At 34.6% G+C, this 19,659-nt stretch overlaps 1 protein-coding gene across 1 annotated transcript in view; it reads left to right on the top strand.

Annotated features, from left to right (window-relative positions):
- PTPRK (protein tyrosine phosphatase receptor type K) overlaps positions 1–19,659 on the top strand; it is a 586,650-nt gene that overhangs the window by 198,291 nt on the left and 368,700 nt on the right. Inside the window, exon 3 of the mRNA XM_017879345.1 lies at positions 7,517–7,788. Within this exon, the coding sequence (XP_017734834.1) occupies positions 7,517–7,788 (272 nt within the window). The remainder of the gene's footprint in view (positions 1–7,516; positions 7,789–19,659) is intronic.

Genomic DNA, 19,659 nt, shown 5'->3' with positions numbered 1-19,659 from the left:
GTGTGTGTGTGTGTGTGTGTGTGTGTGTGTGTTTCTGGATGTGATTAACATTTGAAAGGTACACTGAGTAAAGCAGATAGCCCTCCCCAATGTGGGTGGGCCTCATCCAATCGCTTGAAGTACTGAGCTGAATAAGGAGTAAGAATTTCCCCGTGTCTGACTGTTTACAAGCTGGGACATCAGTCTCCTGCCTTTGGACTTGGACTCAGATTGGAACTTACACCATAGGCTCTCCTGGTTATTGGACTCAGACTTGGACTTGAACTGGAATTTATACCATTGACTCTCCTGTTTCTCAGGCCTTTGGGCTCAGATTGGAATTATACCATCAGCTTTCCTGTCCTGAGTCTGGACTTCTCAGCTTCCACAATCATATCAGCGTATTCCTTATAATAAATCTCCTGATATATATATAATATATATATATAGTGTATATGTATGTGTGTATGTGTGTGTGTGTCTGTTTATCTATATACTCCTTTTCTCTGGAGAACCCTGACTAATATATCCTTTGTACTAGGGTAGAAAATTTCAGCTTTTTTCATCTTTATTCTTCAGGCATCCAACACTCCGGTGAAGGATTTTGTTTTCTAACTGATTTTATAGAGTACATCTTTATACCGTGCAGAGACTGAATGAGTGAAGTAGACTCAACATAAATAAAAGCACTAATAATGTTCTCATTAGAGCAGAGTGATAAAAAGGTTTATGTATATTAAAATATAGGGTTCTCTACATGTGATCCAAAGATCTCTGTAGATCTTCATACTCTTTCAGGTGATCCATGAGGTCAAAATTGTTTATCAATAACACTGAGATACAGTTTTCCTTTTTTCTCTTTTATTGTCTCATGAATGAATAGAAGAATTTCCCAGAGGTTACATGATGCATGATACTACAAACAGATTGAAAGATTAAGTAAAAATGAGAATCTAATTGTCTTCTATTGAGACAGACACTAAAGAGATTTGTAAAAGTAAAACAATGCTTATCTTCTTGCTATCTTTTTTTGTTTATTTTGGGAAATGGTTATTTTTCATGAAAATATGATAGTAAATTATGAGATCATTGCTAATCTTAAATTATTATTTTTGAATTTTTTCCATTTTAATTTCTAATGTGGTCAATATTGATGTAACTCAGAAACAAAAGCTGCTGGATATCCTTAATATCACAAGTATAAAGGGGCCCTGGGACTAAAACATTTGAGAACCTTTGTTTAATAGAAGATTTCTTATGTATACCAGCGTGGCTCTGACAAATACATTAAATATGTACTTCCAAACATTATACTTTTTCATTAAATCCTTATGTTTGAAAGCAGCATAAACTAGTTTCATTTGTTTTTCTTTTTGTTGTTGTTTTGACATTTTCTGGTTATATGTCTCACATATAATTAAAGCTACTGCTGCCTCAATTGTTCATGTTATTAAATAATGTCTTTGCCTCCTCTTTCAATTGGTAATCTAACTAATCAAGTAACAAGTGTTTATTAGACTTCTATTGTATGCAAAACCCTTATTAGATAGGGTGCCAGTTATCAATTTATTGCCCCGGAGCTTAAAATTTATCCTTCATTACCTGCTCTGTGATAGCAGCACTTGACCCTGTAAAGCGGTTCTGCTTTACAACTGGCGCAGTGTTAAGCTTTGTCAGTAGAGGGCACTGGAGAGACACTTAAGAAAGAAGGAACATCTATTCTTGGTTGAATTGTGATCCTAGGGTTGTTTTTTGTTGGTGGTACTGCACAGTGGACAGAGCTGTGTGCATGTAGCAGACATAGTCCCTCAGTGAGCTTGTAGCACCAGACCTGGCCTGGTGACCGCCTTGCTGTGGCACACACATACCCCAGGCCTCATGCCACTCTACTGCAGGGAGAATGTGTCTTGTTTCCCTTGCTTCCCTAGAGCAGGACCGGCTCTGGCCTGAGTGACCCAGCAGACTTTGTCATTCCGTGAGCTGCAACTGCACCTTCTTTAAGGAAATCTGATTCTCAGCAACCTCCCCTGTCTACATTGATTTCTTTCTTGGGTACTTTGATTATTCTTTAAGGTTTTCTTCACAGCTTTAAAGTTTCTACCTTCTTATAGGTAGTAATTCTTTATATTACGTTTTCACTGTTAAGTTTACTGTGCGGCTTCTCTCTTCTAATTGGACTCTGAATAAGTCAGATGCTTTCTAAGAGAACATAATTACCCTTCTGAGGTTGACAAATGATATCCATATAAATCATTTAAAATTGGCACAAAGGCAGTGTATAATTGGGGGCCAGAATTAGACATTTAGAAACTATGAGACAGTTCGAAGAAAGAAAACTGGCATGATGTGTGGAGAAAATAGTGAGGGGTGTGTCGGACTGGAGAAGGTGGTTTGTGAAGAGAAGTGGGAGGTAAAATGACCAAAGTTACTTTGGGATAAGATCATGGAAAGCTGTGAATACTAAGCAGAGAAGTTGAAATTTTTCTTTTAGTTTATAGGGCACATTCAACAGATTTTGAATAATAACTGACAATACAAATATTATGTTAGTGTACTAAAGTATACCAACACATACATATTTAAAGGAGTTTTAGAAGAAAGTATGGAAATCTATTTGTAATTAATTTTCTTTACTATTAATTGAATTTCCCATGTAAATACCTTATTCATAGAAGTGTAGCTTAAAGATAAAAAATCACTAATATATAAAATCCATAGGGCATTATATATTCATCTAGATACTAGATTATGTTATTTTCCTTGGCCATTCTTTTAGCAAAACTGCCATTTGTTTTAAGTCTTCTCTGCCTTTCTATTTTTTAGTGAATTGGAATAAGTAGTACTCAATTTTTGTACTGTGTGTTTTGAATGCCAAGATGCTGTTAATCTGTAGGATACAAATAGGATTTATTTTTAAAAGACTAAAATTACCCACCTGTGTTTGTTTACTAAGTATTTATCATTATTCATTTGATTTTCCTCTTGTACGATAGTATTCATGTAGTCTGTTTTAATAAAAAAGTGCAAATCTAATGCCTATTCATTATAGAACTCTCAGAAACTGTACATACGCAAAAACTTTTTTGAAAACCTAGAAGACAATTACAGCCCACCAGATAATATACCATTAAGATTTTGCTATATATTTTTCTAGTCATATGTACAAGTTTATGTGTGTGCATATGTGAATATACACACATTTACACAGATGTATTTATTTAAGTTAAATATGCATTTTTCATAAGTGGGTTTAATATTTTACAACCTGCATATTTTACTTAACACATTATAAATGTGTTCCATAAAATGTTTTAAAATAATATAATTCTTAATGACTGCATTATTGTTCATTAAATTGATTTACAATAATTTTGCAAATTACTGATTATTGAATATTAAGAATACTTAATTTTTCTCCATTTTAAATAGTGTAATGAGTTAGGCATCTTTTAAACCTGTATCTTTTACACATATCTGATGGTTTATCTAATATACATTTGTAGACATGAAATTCCCAGACCAGAAGGCATGTATCTCTCTTTTTTTTAAAATATATTTTAAGTTCTGAGATATATATGCAGAACCTGCAGGTTTGTTACATAAGTATACATGTGCCATGGTGGTTTGCTGCATTAGGTATTTCTCCTAATGCTATCCCTCCCCCTGCCCCCCAACAGGCCCTGGTGTGTGATGTTCCCCTCCCTGTGCCATATGTTCTCATTGTTCAACTCCCACTTATGGGTGAGAAAATGTGGTGTTTTGTTTTCTGTTCTTGTGATAGTTTGCTGAGAACTATGGTTTCCAGCTCCATGCATGTCCCTGCAAAGGATGTGAACTCATTCTTTTTTATAGCTGCATAGTTTTCCATGGTGTATATGTGCTATGTTTTCTTTATCCAGGCTATCATTGATGGGCATTTGGGTTGGTTCCAAGTCTTTGCTATTGTGAACAGTGCTGCAGTAAACATACGTGTGCCTGTGTTTTTATAGTAAAATGATTTATAATCCTTTGGGTATATACGTAGTAATGGGATTGCTGGGTCAAATGGTATTTCTAGTTCTAGATCCTTGAGGAATCTCCACACTGTCTTCGACAATGGTGGAACTAATTTACACTCCCACTTACGGTGTAAAAACATTCCTATTTCTCCACATTCTCTCCAGCATCTGTTTTTTCCTGACTTTTTAATGATTGCCATTCTAACTGGTGTGAGATGGTATCTCATTGTGGTTTTGATTTGTATTTCTCTAATGACCAGTGATGATGAGCTTTTTTTTCATATGTTTGTTGGCCGCATAAATGTCTTCTTTTGAAAAGTGTCTGTTCATATCTTTCACTCACTTTTTCATGGTTTTTTTTCTTGTAAATTTGTTTAAGTTCCTTGTAGATTCTGAATATTAGCCTCTTGTCAAATGGATAAATTGTAAATATTTTTTCCCATTCTGTAGGTTGCCTGTTCATTCTGATGATAGTTTGTTTTGCAGTGCAGAACCTCTTTGGTTTAATTAGATACCATTTGTCAATTTTGGCTTTTGTTGCAATTGCTTTTGGTGTTTTATTCATGAATATCTCTTAAAGGTCTTTGATGTCAAATTGCTCTATACAAAGGTTGCACTTAAAACAAACAAATAAAAAGCATATACAGTTTTCTCTGTCTTGAATGATATATTTGAGAACTCTGTTGCTCAAGAGACTGTAAGGAATATTCATAAGGCCACTTTAAAGAAGTTTTAATTAAAAGCTAGTACATTGTATGTGTGGCAACATAGATGTTTTATTAAGCCTTGAGATAACTAAACTCTTGTTAGAAATCTGAGGAATTAGTTAGCTGGTAACAGAACAGTTGTAAATAAGTTTAAATTATAACATAAAGTATGAGGGAAGTACATATTGTATAATTTCCCAAGTGTAAGGATTGGGAGGCAGTTATTCTGGGAGACTACAGAAGTAATTTTTAGATGTTAATAAGAATAGCACAGTATCTTCTGTGTTTGGGATGATGGAAGGGAATACTGGGTCAGACAGGCAGCTCCCTCCCTAGTGCCTACTGGATAAATTGCCATTATATCAAGGCAGTAGGCAGAAGGATTTAGACGGCTTTTTGGTGCTAGTACTTGATTCTTCCTGTCTGGAGCTGTGCAATAAATGCATTATTATTCCAGAGCACTCAGGGAATGTGGCAGTAGTCAGGCATTATTGAAAGTGGGCCATTTAGCAGAAACATTCTATAGAAATGAATTATCAACACTATTTTTCTTTATTATTTAACTTGCTTGAAATGTTGAAATAGTGTAGACTATTCACAAAGCTTTTATTTTGTGACTTTTGTATTCCTAATGATCAAATTGATAATACCTGCAAATGAATATACTTTGCCTATCCTGTTTCCTTAATAAGAAAAATAATTATTGTAGCTTAAGAGTACAACTGACTGAAAATTCCTGAATGGTCTTTATAGTAAATATTATGCTGTATAATTAAAATGTGACACAAAGCATATTTTTACAACAAAGTTTATTTTATAATAGGAGAAAATGACTATTAGAAAGCCAGTAAATCATTTAGAGATTACTACTTTAAAGTTGATATTCAGAAGCCATAATTGATACAGACCTCTGAAAATAATTTAAATGCACTACTGCCATAATATTCCATTGAGGGGGAAAAAAGACTGTTGTAGTAGTGGGGAAATAGGCTACAGGTTTGTGAAGATGCTGAGGCCCAATAACAAACACTAAGTAACTTATCCAAGATCTCAGGGCTGGTCCTCATTAAAAGGAATAATTGGCCTGCTATGCAGTAGTGAATCTGAAAGACATCTTGCTAAATCAACCATTGACTTCAGAATGTGAATATAATAAGGACTAGAAACATCCTGCTTCTATAAATTGGGTTGGGATCCAGGATGTTCTGTTTAAAAATAAAGACATAATTTCTCCAAAATATACACGGACAATTTATTCTATTAATGTGCCATCTGTGAGACTCAGAAAGAAAGAAAGAAAGAGAAAAAAAAAGAATCCTAGCTTACAAGAGAAGAGGATAACTAGGAAAAAGAAGTGAATAATAATATCAGCCACTATCACTATGATCTGTTTATTCTGTACTTCGATTATACTAAAGTGTTACAGAAATCTTCCCAAAAGCTCTCAACCAGAGGGTACCTACTACTCAGTGGCAATTGGTCACATTTGAAATTCAGCTTCTCAAATAGTTGACACCATCCTCTCTGCTATGATTTGCATCTGTTGTTGAGGGTTAATTGAACAAGTTAGACTAGTAATTATCGAGTGTTTAATGTGTCATGGGTACAAATTTTGGGGAGGGAATACAGAAGATTGATTAATTTTGAATGTTGTCAGGAAGAGAAGGTCAAGTGCAACTCTTATAACACTGAGTTCTGTAACACTACATCTGATAGATTTTGTTTAAAATTACATGCTGGCAAAGAAAAAGGATATTTTACAATAAAATTTGTGTTCCATCTTCTGTGTAATAAATAGGCATATTTGCATTTTTGTGATATGTGTCTGTGTTAAAATAATCCACAATGACATGAGAACAATTGGTTGTTTTACTGGAGAGTTTTCTGGGACTAAAAGCAGCAGCCCAGTGTTCAAGTCACATTTTTGTACTTTGTGGCCTTTGCCTGCAATGGAAAGTCTGTATGTGAGCTATGAGAGTCCTGTGCCTCCACATGATAGATAACCAATGAACACTTACTAAGTCAAAGGGAATGGAGTAGATTGGTGATTTTAAACTGGGTTTCTTGTAGCTCTACAAGAGTGTAGGGACTATTACAGAACTGGGGCCAATAGTAGTGATGATTAGCTGACACCTTAGTTGGTGAGACTCCAGATGGGGAAATCTACTATGTCCTGATCCTCAGCTCTAGGCATTTTTAACTTTAGCCCTCACACTGACACTGCAAAGTGTCCTCATTCCCTGAACTGAAGTTCAAAATTAGTATGTTACAAGTGATCACATAACTTGTGTAAATGATGACTTCAATATGAAATTAGAAATGGTTCCATTATCTGCACTCTAAGCACATCTCCCTACAATAATATTCTGGATAGTGAAAAATAAAGGTATACCCTCTATGTAAACCAGGCCAATAAAGTATCACTTTTGTGTATGTGTGTGTATATGTTGTGTGTGTGTGTGTATATATATAATATATATATTATATTAAAAGACTTGTGTCCAGTAATACCAGAGATTTAGAGTGAGATCTGGATTTGAACCCAGCTTTGAGTGTTACTAACTGTGCCTCAAATTCATTTGTAAAATAGGATAATAACAGGTTGTTGTGGAGACTAAATGAATTAATACATAATGTGTACTTTGAACATTGTTACCTGGTAAGAATTCAGTTCATCTACTTATTTGATTGGTATATTTCTATGGCTGTGTTCTGGAAAACAGTCTTTTTAAGTTAAATTTAATGTTCAGAATGGATTGGTTTATTTTTGTTGTTATATGTTCCCTTTGCTTATATATCTCTTTAGCATTATTATTTGTAATGTCATTTCAGGTTCCTATATGATAGTGGACTCTTCAGATCACGACCCTGGAGAAAAGGCCAGACTTCAGCTGCCTACAATGAAGGAGAATGACACTCACTGCATTGATTTCAGTTACCTATTATATAGCCAGAAAGGACTGAATCCTGGCACTTTGAACATATTAGTTAGGGTGAATAAAGGACCTCTTGCCAATCCAATTTGGAATGTGACTGGATTCACAGGTAGAGATTGGCTTCGGGCTGAGCTAGCAGTGAGCACCTTTTGGCCCAATGAATATCAGGTAATCATCTGTACTTTTCTGGTGTATGTTTTGATGTCATCAGATCTCACTATATGTGTAATACATCAATGTAAATATGCATCTCATGGTGATGAGAGATTTCCCTCTTGCCTTCCCCACCCCCATTGTTGGGGAAGTGTTACACACAGATGTAAATATGCATCCCATGGTAATGAGAGATTGCTCCTCTTTCTTCCCCACCCTGTTGATGAGGAAGTGTTTGGAGACATTGGCACAAAACCTTTAAACTAGGGAAAATATTTCTACATGTTAAAAAAATCAAGTTTAGGTCCAGAGTTTTTTGGTGGTTTGACAAAGAGCTATGTATTGACAGATTCTTTTCTATAGCTTTGTTCAGGAAGAAATGGCCTTTTTGAGTTTATTGTAATCTTCAGACTGGACTGATTTACTGACTTTTTGAAAGTAACATTTGGGAAATAAATGTAATATAGAGTTTCATGAACTATGTTAAGGGGGAGGCATTTCCATTAATTATTTTAGTTTTGATTAATTAATTGAATAATGAATTAAATTTTGTCAATTAAATGACATGTAAATATAAGCCAAAAAGGATAAGTTATTCACAAAACCTTGGATGTTTATTTCAGAAATGATTCATTGAATTATGATTAAATCAGATAATCAATAGTGTCAGTACCTACTTTATGTTTCTGTGACCGAGTTTATATACTCTTAACAAAAAAAGGTTCATTTACTAGTTTGGAGAGTTTGTTCAGTAATCCTACTATGAGGTTCAGTCCCTGGATATTGTTATTTCTTTAAAAGGTCAGTTTGGTGTTAGATCTTTAGATTTAAACTTTTAAAGGACTTGTTTATTTGTAGCTTATTATAAAGCCTAATGAGAATACATTTGTGTAAAAGTATATTTTATGATGGTCAGCAAGCAGTATATAAACTAATAGTTTTATTTCTGCCTTTTAAAAATGAATTATTTCTTTAAGTGAGGTTTGTCTTTATTCTTGAAGGGGAAAAAAGAAATGCTTTGCTTTAATTGCTTTATCTTGAGTTGAGTTTTCTGTTTTATTAAAATCCTCCTACATTGTAGGCATGGTTCCACAGGTAAGATTTTCAGTTCAATGTTATCTGTTTATTGAGTTTTCAATGGATTTTCATTAGGTACTAGTTGATTCTGTTATTCTGGAGCATAAGGATGTTTCTCTTCAGTCTGGGAGAGCCATCTGCTTTTTCAGGGTCCACAGCCCCAGGAGGGCTGCATGTATGATATGGTAGGTAGGTGGATGGGAGTGTGTAAAACGAATGCTAGAGCACTTGTTGCAAGATCAGTGGGCTCAACTCTGACAAAAGTGGGTTGATGGCTGTCATCGCCAGGCCACTCTCTCAATGCATTATCATTATACTGATTTCATGAGAATCTGTCATAGGAGCTTAACATAGCACTAGAAAGAAGTTCTGATTCAGCAGAATAAAATTATCAACAGAGTCAGCTTCCACAAAACAAATTAAAACCCCCAATAAAAATTAATCTAGCAGACTCATTAAAAATGTGGGTTTTGAAGTCAGATTGCCTGTATTCAACCCTGTTCACAACTTGTTTCCTGTGTAGATAGTTCTTTAAGGAATCAGACTGTCAGTTGTACTTTAAAACAACAACAATAACAACATAGAAGTAACTGTTGATAAATCCAGCAAGTAATATATCTATGATATATTTCTGTTTCCTGGTAACTAAGAAATAACATACATGTAGTTATTTTTTCTAAGTTGTTAAAGATCTATCTTTGAATCATTGATGTTAATAACATTATTTTCTTATGGCACTGATTACTGCGGTGTTAATTCTATTGTTAAGTTACAACACTTTGAACAGGATTAATAATTTTTTGTTCAGTCTCATTTTGCATGACAAAACCCCCTTCATTATATGTGCTTGTGGTGTATTTAAGCAAGAAGTGCAAAAAGTGCCTGGGTGAGTTTCAACCTGGCCAGCGACATCATTTTGGAGATGTTTTGTCAGAGAAAATGATGACTAAATAAATACATGGAAGCTATGGGTAAATGTCTCATTGTTGCAGATTAAAATTTGAGCCATAGATAATTTCTTAAGTGATTATTTTGCTCTCACACATTTTTCCTTAACCTGCAAAGCTTAATCAATGAGAGCAAACAACAGAGTACTTTTTATTCATGTGCTTAGTGCTCAGTAAATTACTTGATTGATGTTTTCATCAATTTAATCATTTAGATTATTAGTTGTACCTGTACATTAGTTATTAGAAACAACCAACATAACAAACTATATTTATGTGCTTTTTTTCTCTTGGAAAGTAACATGAAAAACATTAAATCTCCCATACATTTTGATAGCTTTCAAAGTCAAATCCTGTCAAGTGTTTGGTAAGTACTGGTTTGCTGGCAAAACATGGTAGAATTTTTTGATGGGTGTTTTAGGTGCTGATGTCTCTATATTTAAAGAGAAACTCAACTGCTTTAAATACCAGATATTGGAGGCCAGTTTTGAGATTCCATCAGGGAAATTTGGAGGCTTGATTTCTTTTCTTGTGTAAGAAAGGAACCACCTCCTATGTATACAGAGGTATGTGTCAGACTTGCTTTTTGGGGACAAACTTACCGGACAAAAGTTCCTTTTCTCTCTTATTAAGCCAGTTCAAATAGCTGGATAAATTTTCAGAAATATTTCATATAATTTTGTTAAATTTTTAAGTAAAAAACTATTAAATAAATAATGTTATCCTTAGTGAAGAAACAAAACCATCTGACTGCCTTGACCATAAAACAATTTAGCTGTGACCCCTGTGAAACAACTAACTTCATGTGTTGAACATCTTATTAGACTTGCCCAAATGAATTAACTTCAGAATGTGGACAGACTTAACCATGAATTGATCCATTGGATTTCATTATTTAGTATTTCATACTTTAACTTTGTTTTCATCATGATTTATGGAGATCTGTTTGTTCGTAAAATAATTGTTCTTCTTCAAGGCTTTTCCAACTCAGGAATGGGTGAGAATACTGGCTCTGTCGAGTAGCAGATTGTGTTTTTCATTCCAGCCATCTTTTAGCAAGTCAAGGGCATTCTTTGCCTTGACAACATTTTCGCAGAGGGATATGTTCAGTTGTAAATTATTCTTTGCTTTATCAATTCTAGGACTTGCCTCAATAAATTTCTCAATAATTAAAAGGCATATTTATTCTTAAGATTGGGGGAAAATTATGACAAAATGCAAATTCTGAAGTACTGCTTGCTTAGAAACTACCAGCTAAACTTCATAATATTGAAGTATGTGATATATTATATTAAGTAACATATGTTAAAAATACCTAGTTAAAAAAAGAATAGCTTTCAAAGGTCAATGTTATTGTGCTTTATGTTCTTTATTTTCGTAAGCTGTAGTCATTTTATTTTGTTCTTAGCCTTGATTGCATGGTGCTGTGGAAAAAAATAATAAATAAGTGCTATATTTTAGTAGAGAAGCACAGATAAACGCTTTTGGAAGTTTAGAGAATAGAGAGATTATTCTTCTGTCCAGAAGAATCAAGGAAGAAACAAAAATTTGATGGAGGTTTGATATTTGAATCTTCTCTTGAAGATTGATGAGGAAGGATCAATGTACACAGGGTGAAGACTTTGCACAGAAAATCACAAAGGCAAAGTAATTTGAAATTGTAGTAGGTGTTGGGAGCCATTGACACGTTTAGTTCTGTTTTTCCTTTTTGTCACAGTAGTGATATAATCTTGGTCTGCTTAACAAATTTGCTAGTCATTGTCCATTTGTATTTTTTATTTAGTTTCTTCTTTTGAAATTTTTGGATCATTCCCTAACTTGTTGATATTAGTTGGCTTAGTGTGGTTCTTAAAGAATATCCCCATTTTCTTTTATTTTGAAAGCACGTCATTCTTTTCAAGTTTTTTATTTGTTGTAACATCTACTATTAGACATATACTGTGAGGTCACATCATGCTAACTCCTGGGGGTACACAGGCAAAGTCCCTTTTCTCATGAAGTTTGCAGTCTAGCTTTGCACTGTAGAAGATAAAAATGTAAATCAGATGTTTGCTGTGCTCTTAAGGAGGCTAGTCCAGATGGGAAATGTGAGATATACATAGATATAACTTGAAATACCATAGCAATGGTTAAATGGCATAAGAGAGGTAAATATAAAATGTAGTGGGGAGAGCAAAAACAAAAGATAGTTTAGTTTCTAAAGTAATTTGAAGTAGAAATGAGACTAGAATTCTTTTCTGTCGATTCCTCTGTTCCTAGATGCTTTTTACTGTACTGTGTATTTTTTTGTAAATTACAATTACTTAGAGCCAGCGAATGTAAATTTTGCTTTTTGACATAATCATTGCAGTGATCCACTAACATATAAGGAACAAACTGTTTTTCACGTATGTTTTCAGAACAATCGATGTCTTTTCAGCTTAGTATACTAATTATAGAAATTATCATATTACATTTGTTTTAGTTGCTATGGTTGAAAGATGCTATTCTATGTATTTTATAGGCCACAAATAAGTACTGTAGATTCTTATATTGATTGCTAAATAGAAGTAAATAGGGAAAACCTCGCAAATCCTTAGGTATCATCTCCATGTTAAATTTCAGCTGAAGATCAGCATACCTCTAAAAGCATAATTTTCTCCACTCTGGAAGTCTGACCTGTCTTGTATTCATAAAACTAAGTTCTGCTTTGGGATTAAATCCATACTTTCTTACTGAACAGTGAGGTTGTTACTAAATGAGGCAGGCAGACTTACGTAACTTGCAAAACTATTAGTGGAAACCTAATCTGCTGTTTTCCATTAACTGGGTGCACATCATTAATCACAAAAATGATGCGTGATGAAAACTTCAGGGGTTTGGCCAGAAATTGGAATGTGATAATATAGCAGAAAGTTCCTTTTTCTCCCCCAATACGTGGAGAAACAAACACAACTTTTGCAATGCATTTTCTTCTTAGCATTTTTCCATTGGTTTGAAAAAAAAGTAAGAATTGACAGGCACGAGATTTTCTGTTTTTGTCTCCTTTTAAAAGGGTTATATTAATGTATATTATATTGATATTTTGGCAGTAGAAAGACTGTTATACTCCAGAGATTCTACTGGCTTTGGATCTGAAAAGATTGGGGTTAAACCAAGTGACCATTTTTACTTGAATAAAAAGCCTCTAAAAGATTGATCTTCAGGTGCAGTAGCCTATGTAAGAAGAACCTACTCATGAACCATCCATGCAAAGAGTAAAACCATCCATGCAAAAGTAAAAGAGGGGATGTCCCTCCTCTGTCATAGCTCTCAAAACTCTTCCAATTTTTTTGCTGATCTGCATTCATCCATATAGAGACCCACTTTACAAAGGCAAGCAGCAGGATTTTTTTTCTCTGGATATATCATAGAGAGGTAACTTCCTGCATAAGCATTGTAAGTAACTCTGCTCATGATCTTGTATAGCAGTGTTGCGGATATTGTTTGTTGTCTATTTATAAGTCATTCTCCTCGCTTTCTTTCACAGTGGCAGGAGTTCCAACCAGCTTACTTGCTTTCCCAGCTTTTTTGTAGGTAAGGATGGCTATATGTGACACAGTTCTGGTCAATTAGTTAGGAAAGAAAGTCTGCCAGGAAACTTCTGGGAATGATGTTACTCCCTGATCATAAAGAGAGTACTGTTGTATGAGAACATGGCTCTTGGTGCCATTGTGGTCATTTTGTAACTGTGAGTAAGGAAATAGCTGACAAACTGAGGGTGACAGAAGAAGGCTTTCAAGGAGCCTGAGTCCTATTCTCAAAGTAATAATAAATAATAATAATAATAATAAAACTATTATTTAAAGAATTTTTAGATGAATATTCTCCTGTGCAGCCAAAAGCAATGTTATACTTCATGTTGTGTCTTAAGCTTTCGAGCAGTACTACCTGTCAGCACATACTGTTTGTGGGTAGCACATGTAAGACATATGGTAGAATTAAAAAAATATGTATCTACCAATGAATGAAGCAATTTTTATTTTTCAATCTAGTTGGAGAGAGAAGACACACTTACATACTTGAAAATGTAAATAGGTCGGTAAGACAGTGGATCACTGACTACAGGGGCTAGAAAGGAAGGAAGGAAAGATGAACTATTTGGTATCTACTGTGTGTGGGATACTAGGCTGGAAACTTTCATGTTTGTCATCTTTTATTTGTATTAATATTTGAACGTGTGCTAAGTAAATGTTTCTTACCTTCATGCACAGTTGAAGTTGTGCTTATTTAGTGGTGGAGCAATATTATTTCTCATTTTTTGTCTTTAGTAAAATAGTATGATTTTTATGAGTTTGGTCTTTAGCTATATCAGTGACTTCTGAAGTTAGCCACAACTAGATAGACTTATTTTAGTTACGGCAACAGGATTTACCTAACATGGTCATTGTGGCGTATTTTTACACTGACAAAATACCTTTTATTTGATCACAATTCTCCTTGTTGCAAATAGAGTACCCCAAATGGGTTGAGAAGGCCCTCATATTATTATAGTCATTGTTTTCTTAAAACTTAGAACCCTGTGAAGGTGACTTGTCTCTGGTTCCTGATGGTGATTTGCTTTTTTTTTTTTTTTTTTTACAAAATGTCTGCTCTACTTTGACCTTAAATGGTTATTGTTGATACATTGATGAAACTTATGGTTGTGTAAATAAATTTTAACTGATGAACAAAAGAGTCCTGATAGTTAACAGAACAATTACTGTAAATATGTAATAAGCCTCTTTTTATTCTGCTCACTCATACCTGCTTTTATGTAGGGTGGTGGGAGCTGCCACAGTACCTTGCATTGTTTCTTTTGAGAAACATTTCCATAAATTAGTTCAATTCCCTTTTAGTAACTGATTGAAAAATAATGAGCGGTCAGGAGAAATAAGCATTGCTTGTTCAATGCATGATTTTTTCTTACTTAGGAGTTTGTCTTATCTAAGGGGAATGAGGAAGACAGATGCTAAAAGGAGCAGTGGAAGAGATGCCAGTTCTTTGCTTGTGTACTCAACTAGCACTCACTTCGGTTTGCTGAATCTGAAAAAATACATTTCTGATTTCTTGTTTTGCATACTTCTTTATTAATTATTTAGCATACATTCATCAGGCAGATAAATGTGAGAACCGTTTCCTTCTAATCAGTTTAATGCTGTTTCTGACAATGCTATACCGTTTCATATAATACATGACAAATAGATAACAATTTAAAATTAATTTTTTCTTCAATTATGTTGTCTGCTGACTTTGATAGTTAATTGGAATTGGTCTAGTTTTAGGGCTTTCCAGTTTTTGAACAACTTGAATTTCCGTGTGAACTCTTTGTCCATTTTCATTTCAAAGAGTGATTTTTCTTCACTTTAGTCTACATATAATATGTGAACAAAATATTGGTGTTATAAGGGAAAACAAAATGAATATGTTTTTTATTTAAAAACATTTTATCTAAAAACTTTTGTGCTGTGGTGATTTCAGTTTCCATTCTTAGAAAATAAATACATTTTTAATTTGAGAGAATGTGGGAGAAGGAAATGTACAGCAAATGTCAGACATTTGTAGTCTTTTCAGTTTTATTATTCTTTACATAATATTACATAGAATCTAATTATTCTGTTGTTAGTAGGGTTAGAATATGAAGGAAAACAAACTTTGGACACTAAATTTTACTCATATAATCTAGTGGACAATTTATAGTTAATTTTAGCTGTCTTGATTTTCATAAGGTATTCTTAAAACTGTCATTATAAAACTAGCTACTACATGTTATTTCTGCATTTAATTATAAATAGTCATTGCACACACCACTGGAATTCCCTTATGAGAATTAGATTCTTAATATTCTTTGAATGATCTGTTAAAAAAATCATTCTTCTCAGCCCTCTGGAAGCAGTAAATCAATTCTCATTTTATGTTTAAAAATAAGGTCTATAGTCAAATTTATACCAAATAATAATTCAATAAAATAATAAAGAACAAAAAATTTCTGGTACCTAGAGACAAAGTTTGGTGCAAGCTTAAATATCTTTAGATCCTGACATTTTGCAACAACATCACAAATATAACAATTAGAAACAGCGTGGTTCTCTGGGCTTATATTTATTAAAAGACACTTTTGGTTTGGTTGTAAACTTTAGTAATATAAGACTTACAAAGAGATGAAGTCAGTTTAGCTCCATAAACACCAAGATGAATTTCTGTGTTTTGTTTTTGGTTGTTGTTTCTTTGTTTGTTTGTTTGTTTTTTCTTTCATTTAACCCCCTCTTTCTGTGTCTTATGGGGATGGAATGAGACCCATTGTAAGCAGAACAATAAAGAGAACCAAATAATTGTTTTTCTGGTACATATATTAGACATTGTGACATGATGTGTGAGAATTAGAAGTAGAAGGTCTCCTTTTCTTTTCTTTTTTTTTTTTTAATGGTGGTGGAGAAAAACGTAGAGGCCATTTTGTGTATTGAGTAAAGGTTTGGATTAGTTGTCATGTGACCTGTGTTTACTATCCGTTGTCACGTGTTCATGTCCATTCTGTCAAGGCCTCCTTGCTCATTGAGTGACTATGTTGTGGAACTTCTTGAGTTTCATTCAGTCCCTGCAATATGGGATGATAGCTAGTCTACTGTGATTTATTAGGTTCACAAAGTTGTCTATTTAAAGTCTTATTTAAAAATTACAGACACCAAATAGAGCTAGTTAAGTAGGAAAGAGACAGAATTGAAAAGATTTGGGAATCACTCACAGCATTTAAGGGAAGAGGAATTCCCAGCCGAAAGAAGGCATAGGACCCAATTAGATCTGAATAAAACAGAAACACTTTCTCTCTGAAGGACTGCTGTACTGACTTATTTATTTTATCCATTTGGTGAGTGGTTATTGAGCAACCTAATCCATGCCAGGCACCCTTCTGGGTGCTGGGGTTAGACAGTGCTGAATAAGTCTCAAGGATCCTATAGTCCCAGAAATTCTACCCTAGGGGTCAGAGCTAGTGGGGGAGAAAATATGGATAAATAAATGAGAAAAAGATTAGAATACAATAAGTGCTAAAGAAATAATTAAAATTAAAAAAATATGAGAGCAGAGGTCTTAGAAACTGCATTAGACCAGGTGGTCTAGAAAGAACTGTCACCTGGAGATCTGAATGAGAAAAATGAACTAGGCATGCAGAGATCAGGGGAAATACGTTAGAGAGAGAAAAAAACCAAGGACCTAAGTATGGAAGGAAATTGGCATTGCAGAGGGACAGAGATTGGTACAGAGGTCAAAGGTTACCTGTTTCAAGATGAGATGGGCAGATTCCAGTTATGTAGAGCTTTACAATCTGAGGAAAGAATCCTAATACTTTCAGATAATTTTTATCAAGGGACACTATTTACTCATTCTTAGTCTTATCTTGTATGTGCTTCCCATTTATATTTTTCTTTAGTCTTTTTTTACTGTTTACTCTGCTCCCAGCTCTGATTGTGTCTGATCTTGATAACGGTCATTTCCTATTTTCTCTCACCTAAAAATCTATTATAAGTCAATTACTTGTTGGGGGATGTTAATTTGCTGATATTGAGCTCCTCAGATTTTTCCAGTGTTGCCTTTAAAGTCAAAACACTCAGCCTTTGTTTGAGGTCCTTCATCATTTAGCGTCAGACAACTACTCCAATCTTTCTGTCATTCTTTTTTTTTTAGGATGTAATGTATGTATGTCCTGAAATGGCTTTGTTTCTTCCTTTCCCTTGTCCTTTAAGACCCAACTTTATGTCCACTTCTACCATGTAGTCTTTGCTTAACACCTCCAGACTCAGTGGTCACTCCCTTCTCCTTGGATGTGTGTGGCCTGCATTGCTTATTAGACATTTTGCTTGTTATATGTATTTCAGGTATTTTTCATCCAATAGCATTATAGGCCCTCTTTTAAAAAGGTCTGGGTGTCCCATAAAGGCAAAATGACAATTAGGTGCTTTGCATTTCAGAAAGCAATTGTATAAATTTAAAAACATCATTCTCACAATAGCACTGTGGGGTCACTGGGAAAAGTATAGCTATTTTTATTTTAGAGGTAAGGGCTGAGAGAGGATAAGTGACTTGCTTAAGGTCATGTTTCTAGTGAGAATAGAGCTAGCTCTCCTCTCTCCTGTGAAATTCTAGTCCCTCTCTCCTGTGCCAGGCTGTATATTGGTGATGATTTTCCAGTCTTAGTGTCAAAAGAAAATTGGCTTGCTGATTAAGTATTCAATGATGGTATAAGAGTAAAGTTAGAATTATTTTATATCCATACACTTTCTCAGGGGTCTTATTCTTTAATATTATTTGTTAACGTTTCTTTAAGAACACTGAATGGTTTCATGGGTTGTGTATCCAAGAATTGATTGAATGTAGCTGAATACTTCATGGAATGCCCAGAACTTTGGTGAACTGAAGTTCAATTCATTTCCATAACCACATGCTGAGTTTTTACTACACGCTTAGCACTAGTCTGGGTTTGGGGACAAAACCAGCAAAAAAGTATGAAAACAATTTTATACTTTTCCTTAGAGAATATAAAATCCACTAAGACAATTGCCCATACATTGATAATTTTTAATGGAAAATAATGGTTAAATAAGACTTGGTTATACTATGATCGCTAACTCATAATATTTGAAAATGCCATAATTAAACAACGAGGGGAAGAAAGTCTTCTGAGAGAGATAAAACATCCACATTGGCAGCCTTGTATTTTGTTTCATTAAATGTTCAAAGAGTTGTTAGGGCTCAGAAAACAATCTCCAAAATGAAAGCATCCGGAGCAGTTTCAGAAATAAAAGTTTCTCTCTGACCTTCTCCTTCCCTCTTGTCTCTCACTTCTCCTACTCCCCCAAGGCTAGCCACTGAAACTATAGTTGGCTTCTACAGGAACCTCTTCCCCATGGCAGGGCATAGAAACCAGAACCTCTCTTTTTCTTCAAAGCCAGCCATAACACCTGAAAACAATTGCTCTAACTTTCACCTGCCTTTCTGTGAAATAACTGGCCACGAAGAAATTATCTGACCTATCTTATTTGCATGTAGGTCAAAAGACCCAAATACTAGAAAGGGTCCTGCCCTGTACCCAGAAGGAAGAAATGCTGCACAAAGTGGCCAAGAAGAATGTGGACAGGCCTTGCTGGGTTTCCCCACCTCAGTCTACTAGCATTGATTAGATCATACTCTTCATGTGAAATCATATTTCTACATGGGTGTCCATACAACATTGAAACTAAGCATAAAAACTGATTTTTTGCCATATTTTTTGGTTTTCCTTCTGAAGGCTCCTGTGTTGCGTAAACTATGATCAAATAAATTTGTTATGTTTTGCTCCTGTTAACCTGTTTTTTTTTTTTTTTTTTTTTTTTTTTTTTTTTTTTTTTTTGTGATAGGAGTGTTGGTCATGACCCTTAGATGGGAAGGAAAAGGATTAAAATATTAATATTGCGGAGAAAACAGTACTAATAAGGGAGCTCCAAGAAGGAAGAAACATGTGGGCTCTGGGATCCGACAAAAATTGACCTGGTACTCGAGAGGCTGAGGCAGGAGGATTGCTTGAACCCAGGAGTTCTAATCAGCCTGGGCAACATAGCAAGACCCTGTCTCTTACAAAATTGAGCTACTGTGGTGGGCATAAAAATGGTGGGTGTGTAAAGGCAGGAGTAAAAGGCACTTGAGGTTTCCCAATTATAAGGCATAGATAGCAGTCTCAGGCAGTCTGAAATGAGAACGATCATACCGTGTAAGGGGACAGCCATACTGCTCTCTGGCCCGCATGGAGGGTCTTGAAATGAGGAGGGAAGGGGTGTGCTGAATAAGTTGTACCTTATTGAGAAGTTTCCAAATCTGGGGTGGGAGATTTGTCTGC

This window comes from Rhinopithecus bieti, unplaced genomic scaffold, assembly GCF_001698545.2.
Source record: "Rhinopithecus bieti isolate Rb0 unplaced genomic scaffold, ASM169854v2 scaffold_19, whole genome shotgun sequence".
Classification (NCBI taxonomy): domain Eukaryota; kingdom Metazoa; phylum Chordata; class Mammalia; order Primates; family Cercopithecidae; genus Rhinopithecus; species Rhinopithecus bieti.
The sequence above is the reverse complement of the archived record's forward strand: the minus strand, read 5'-3'. Positions and strand labels throughout refer to the sequence as shown.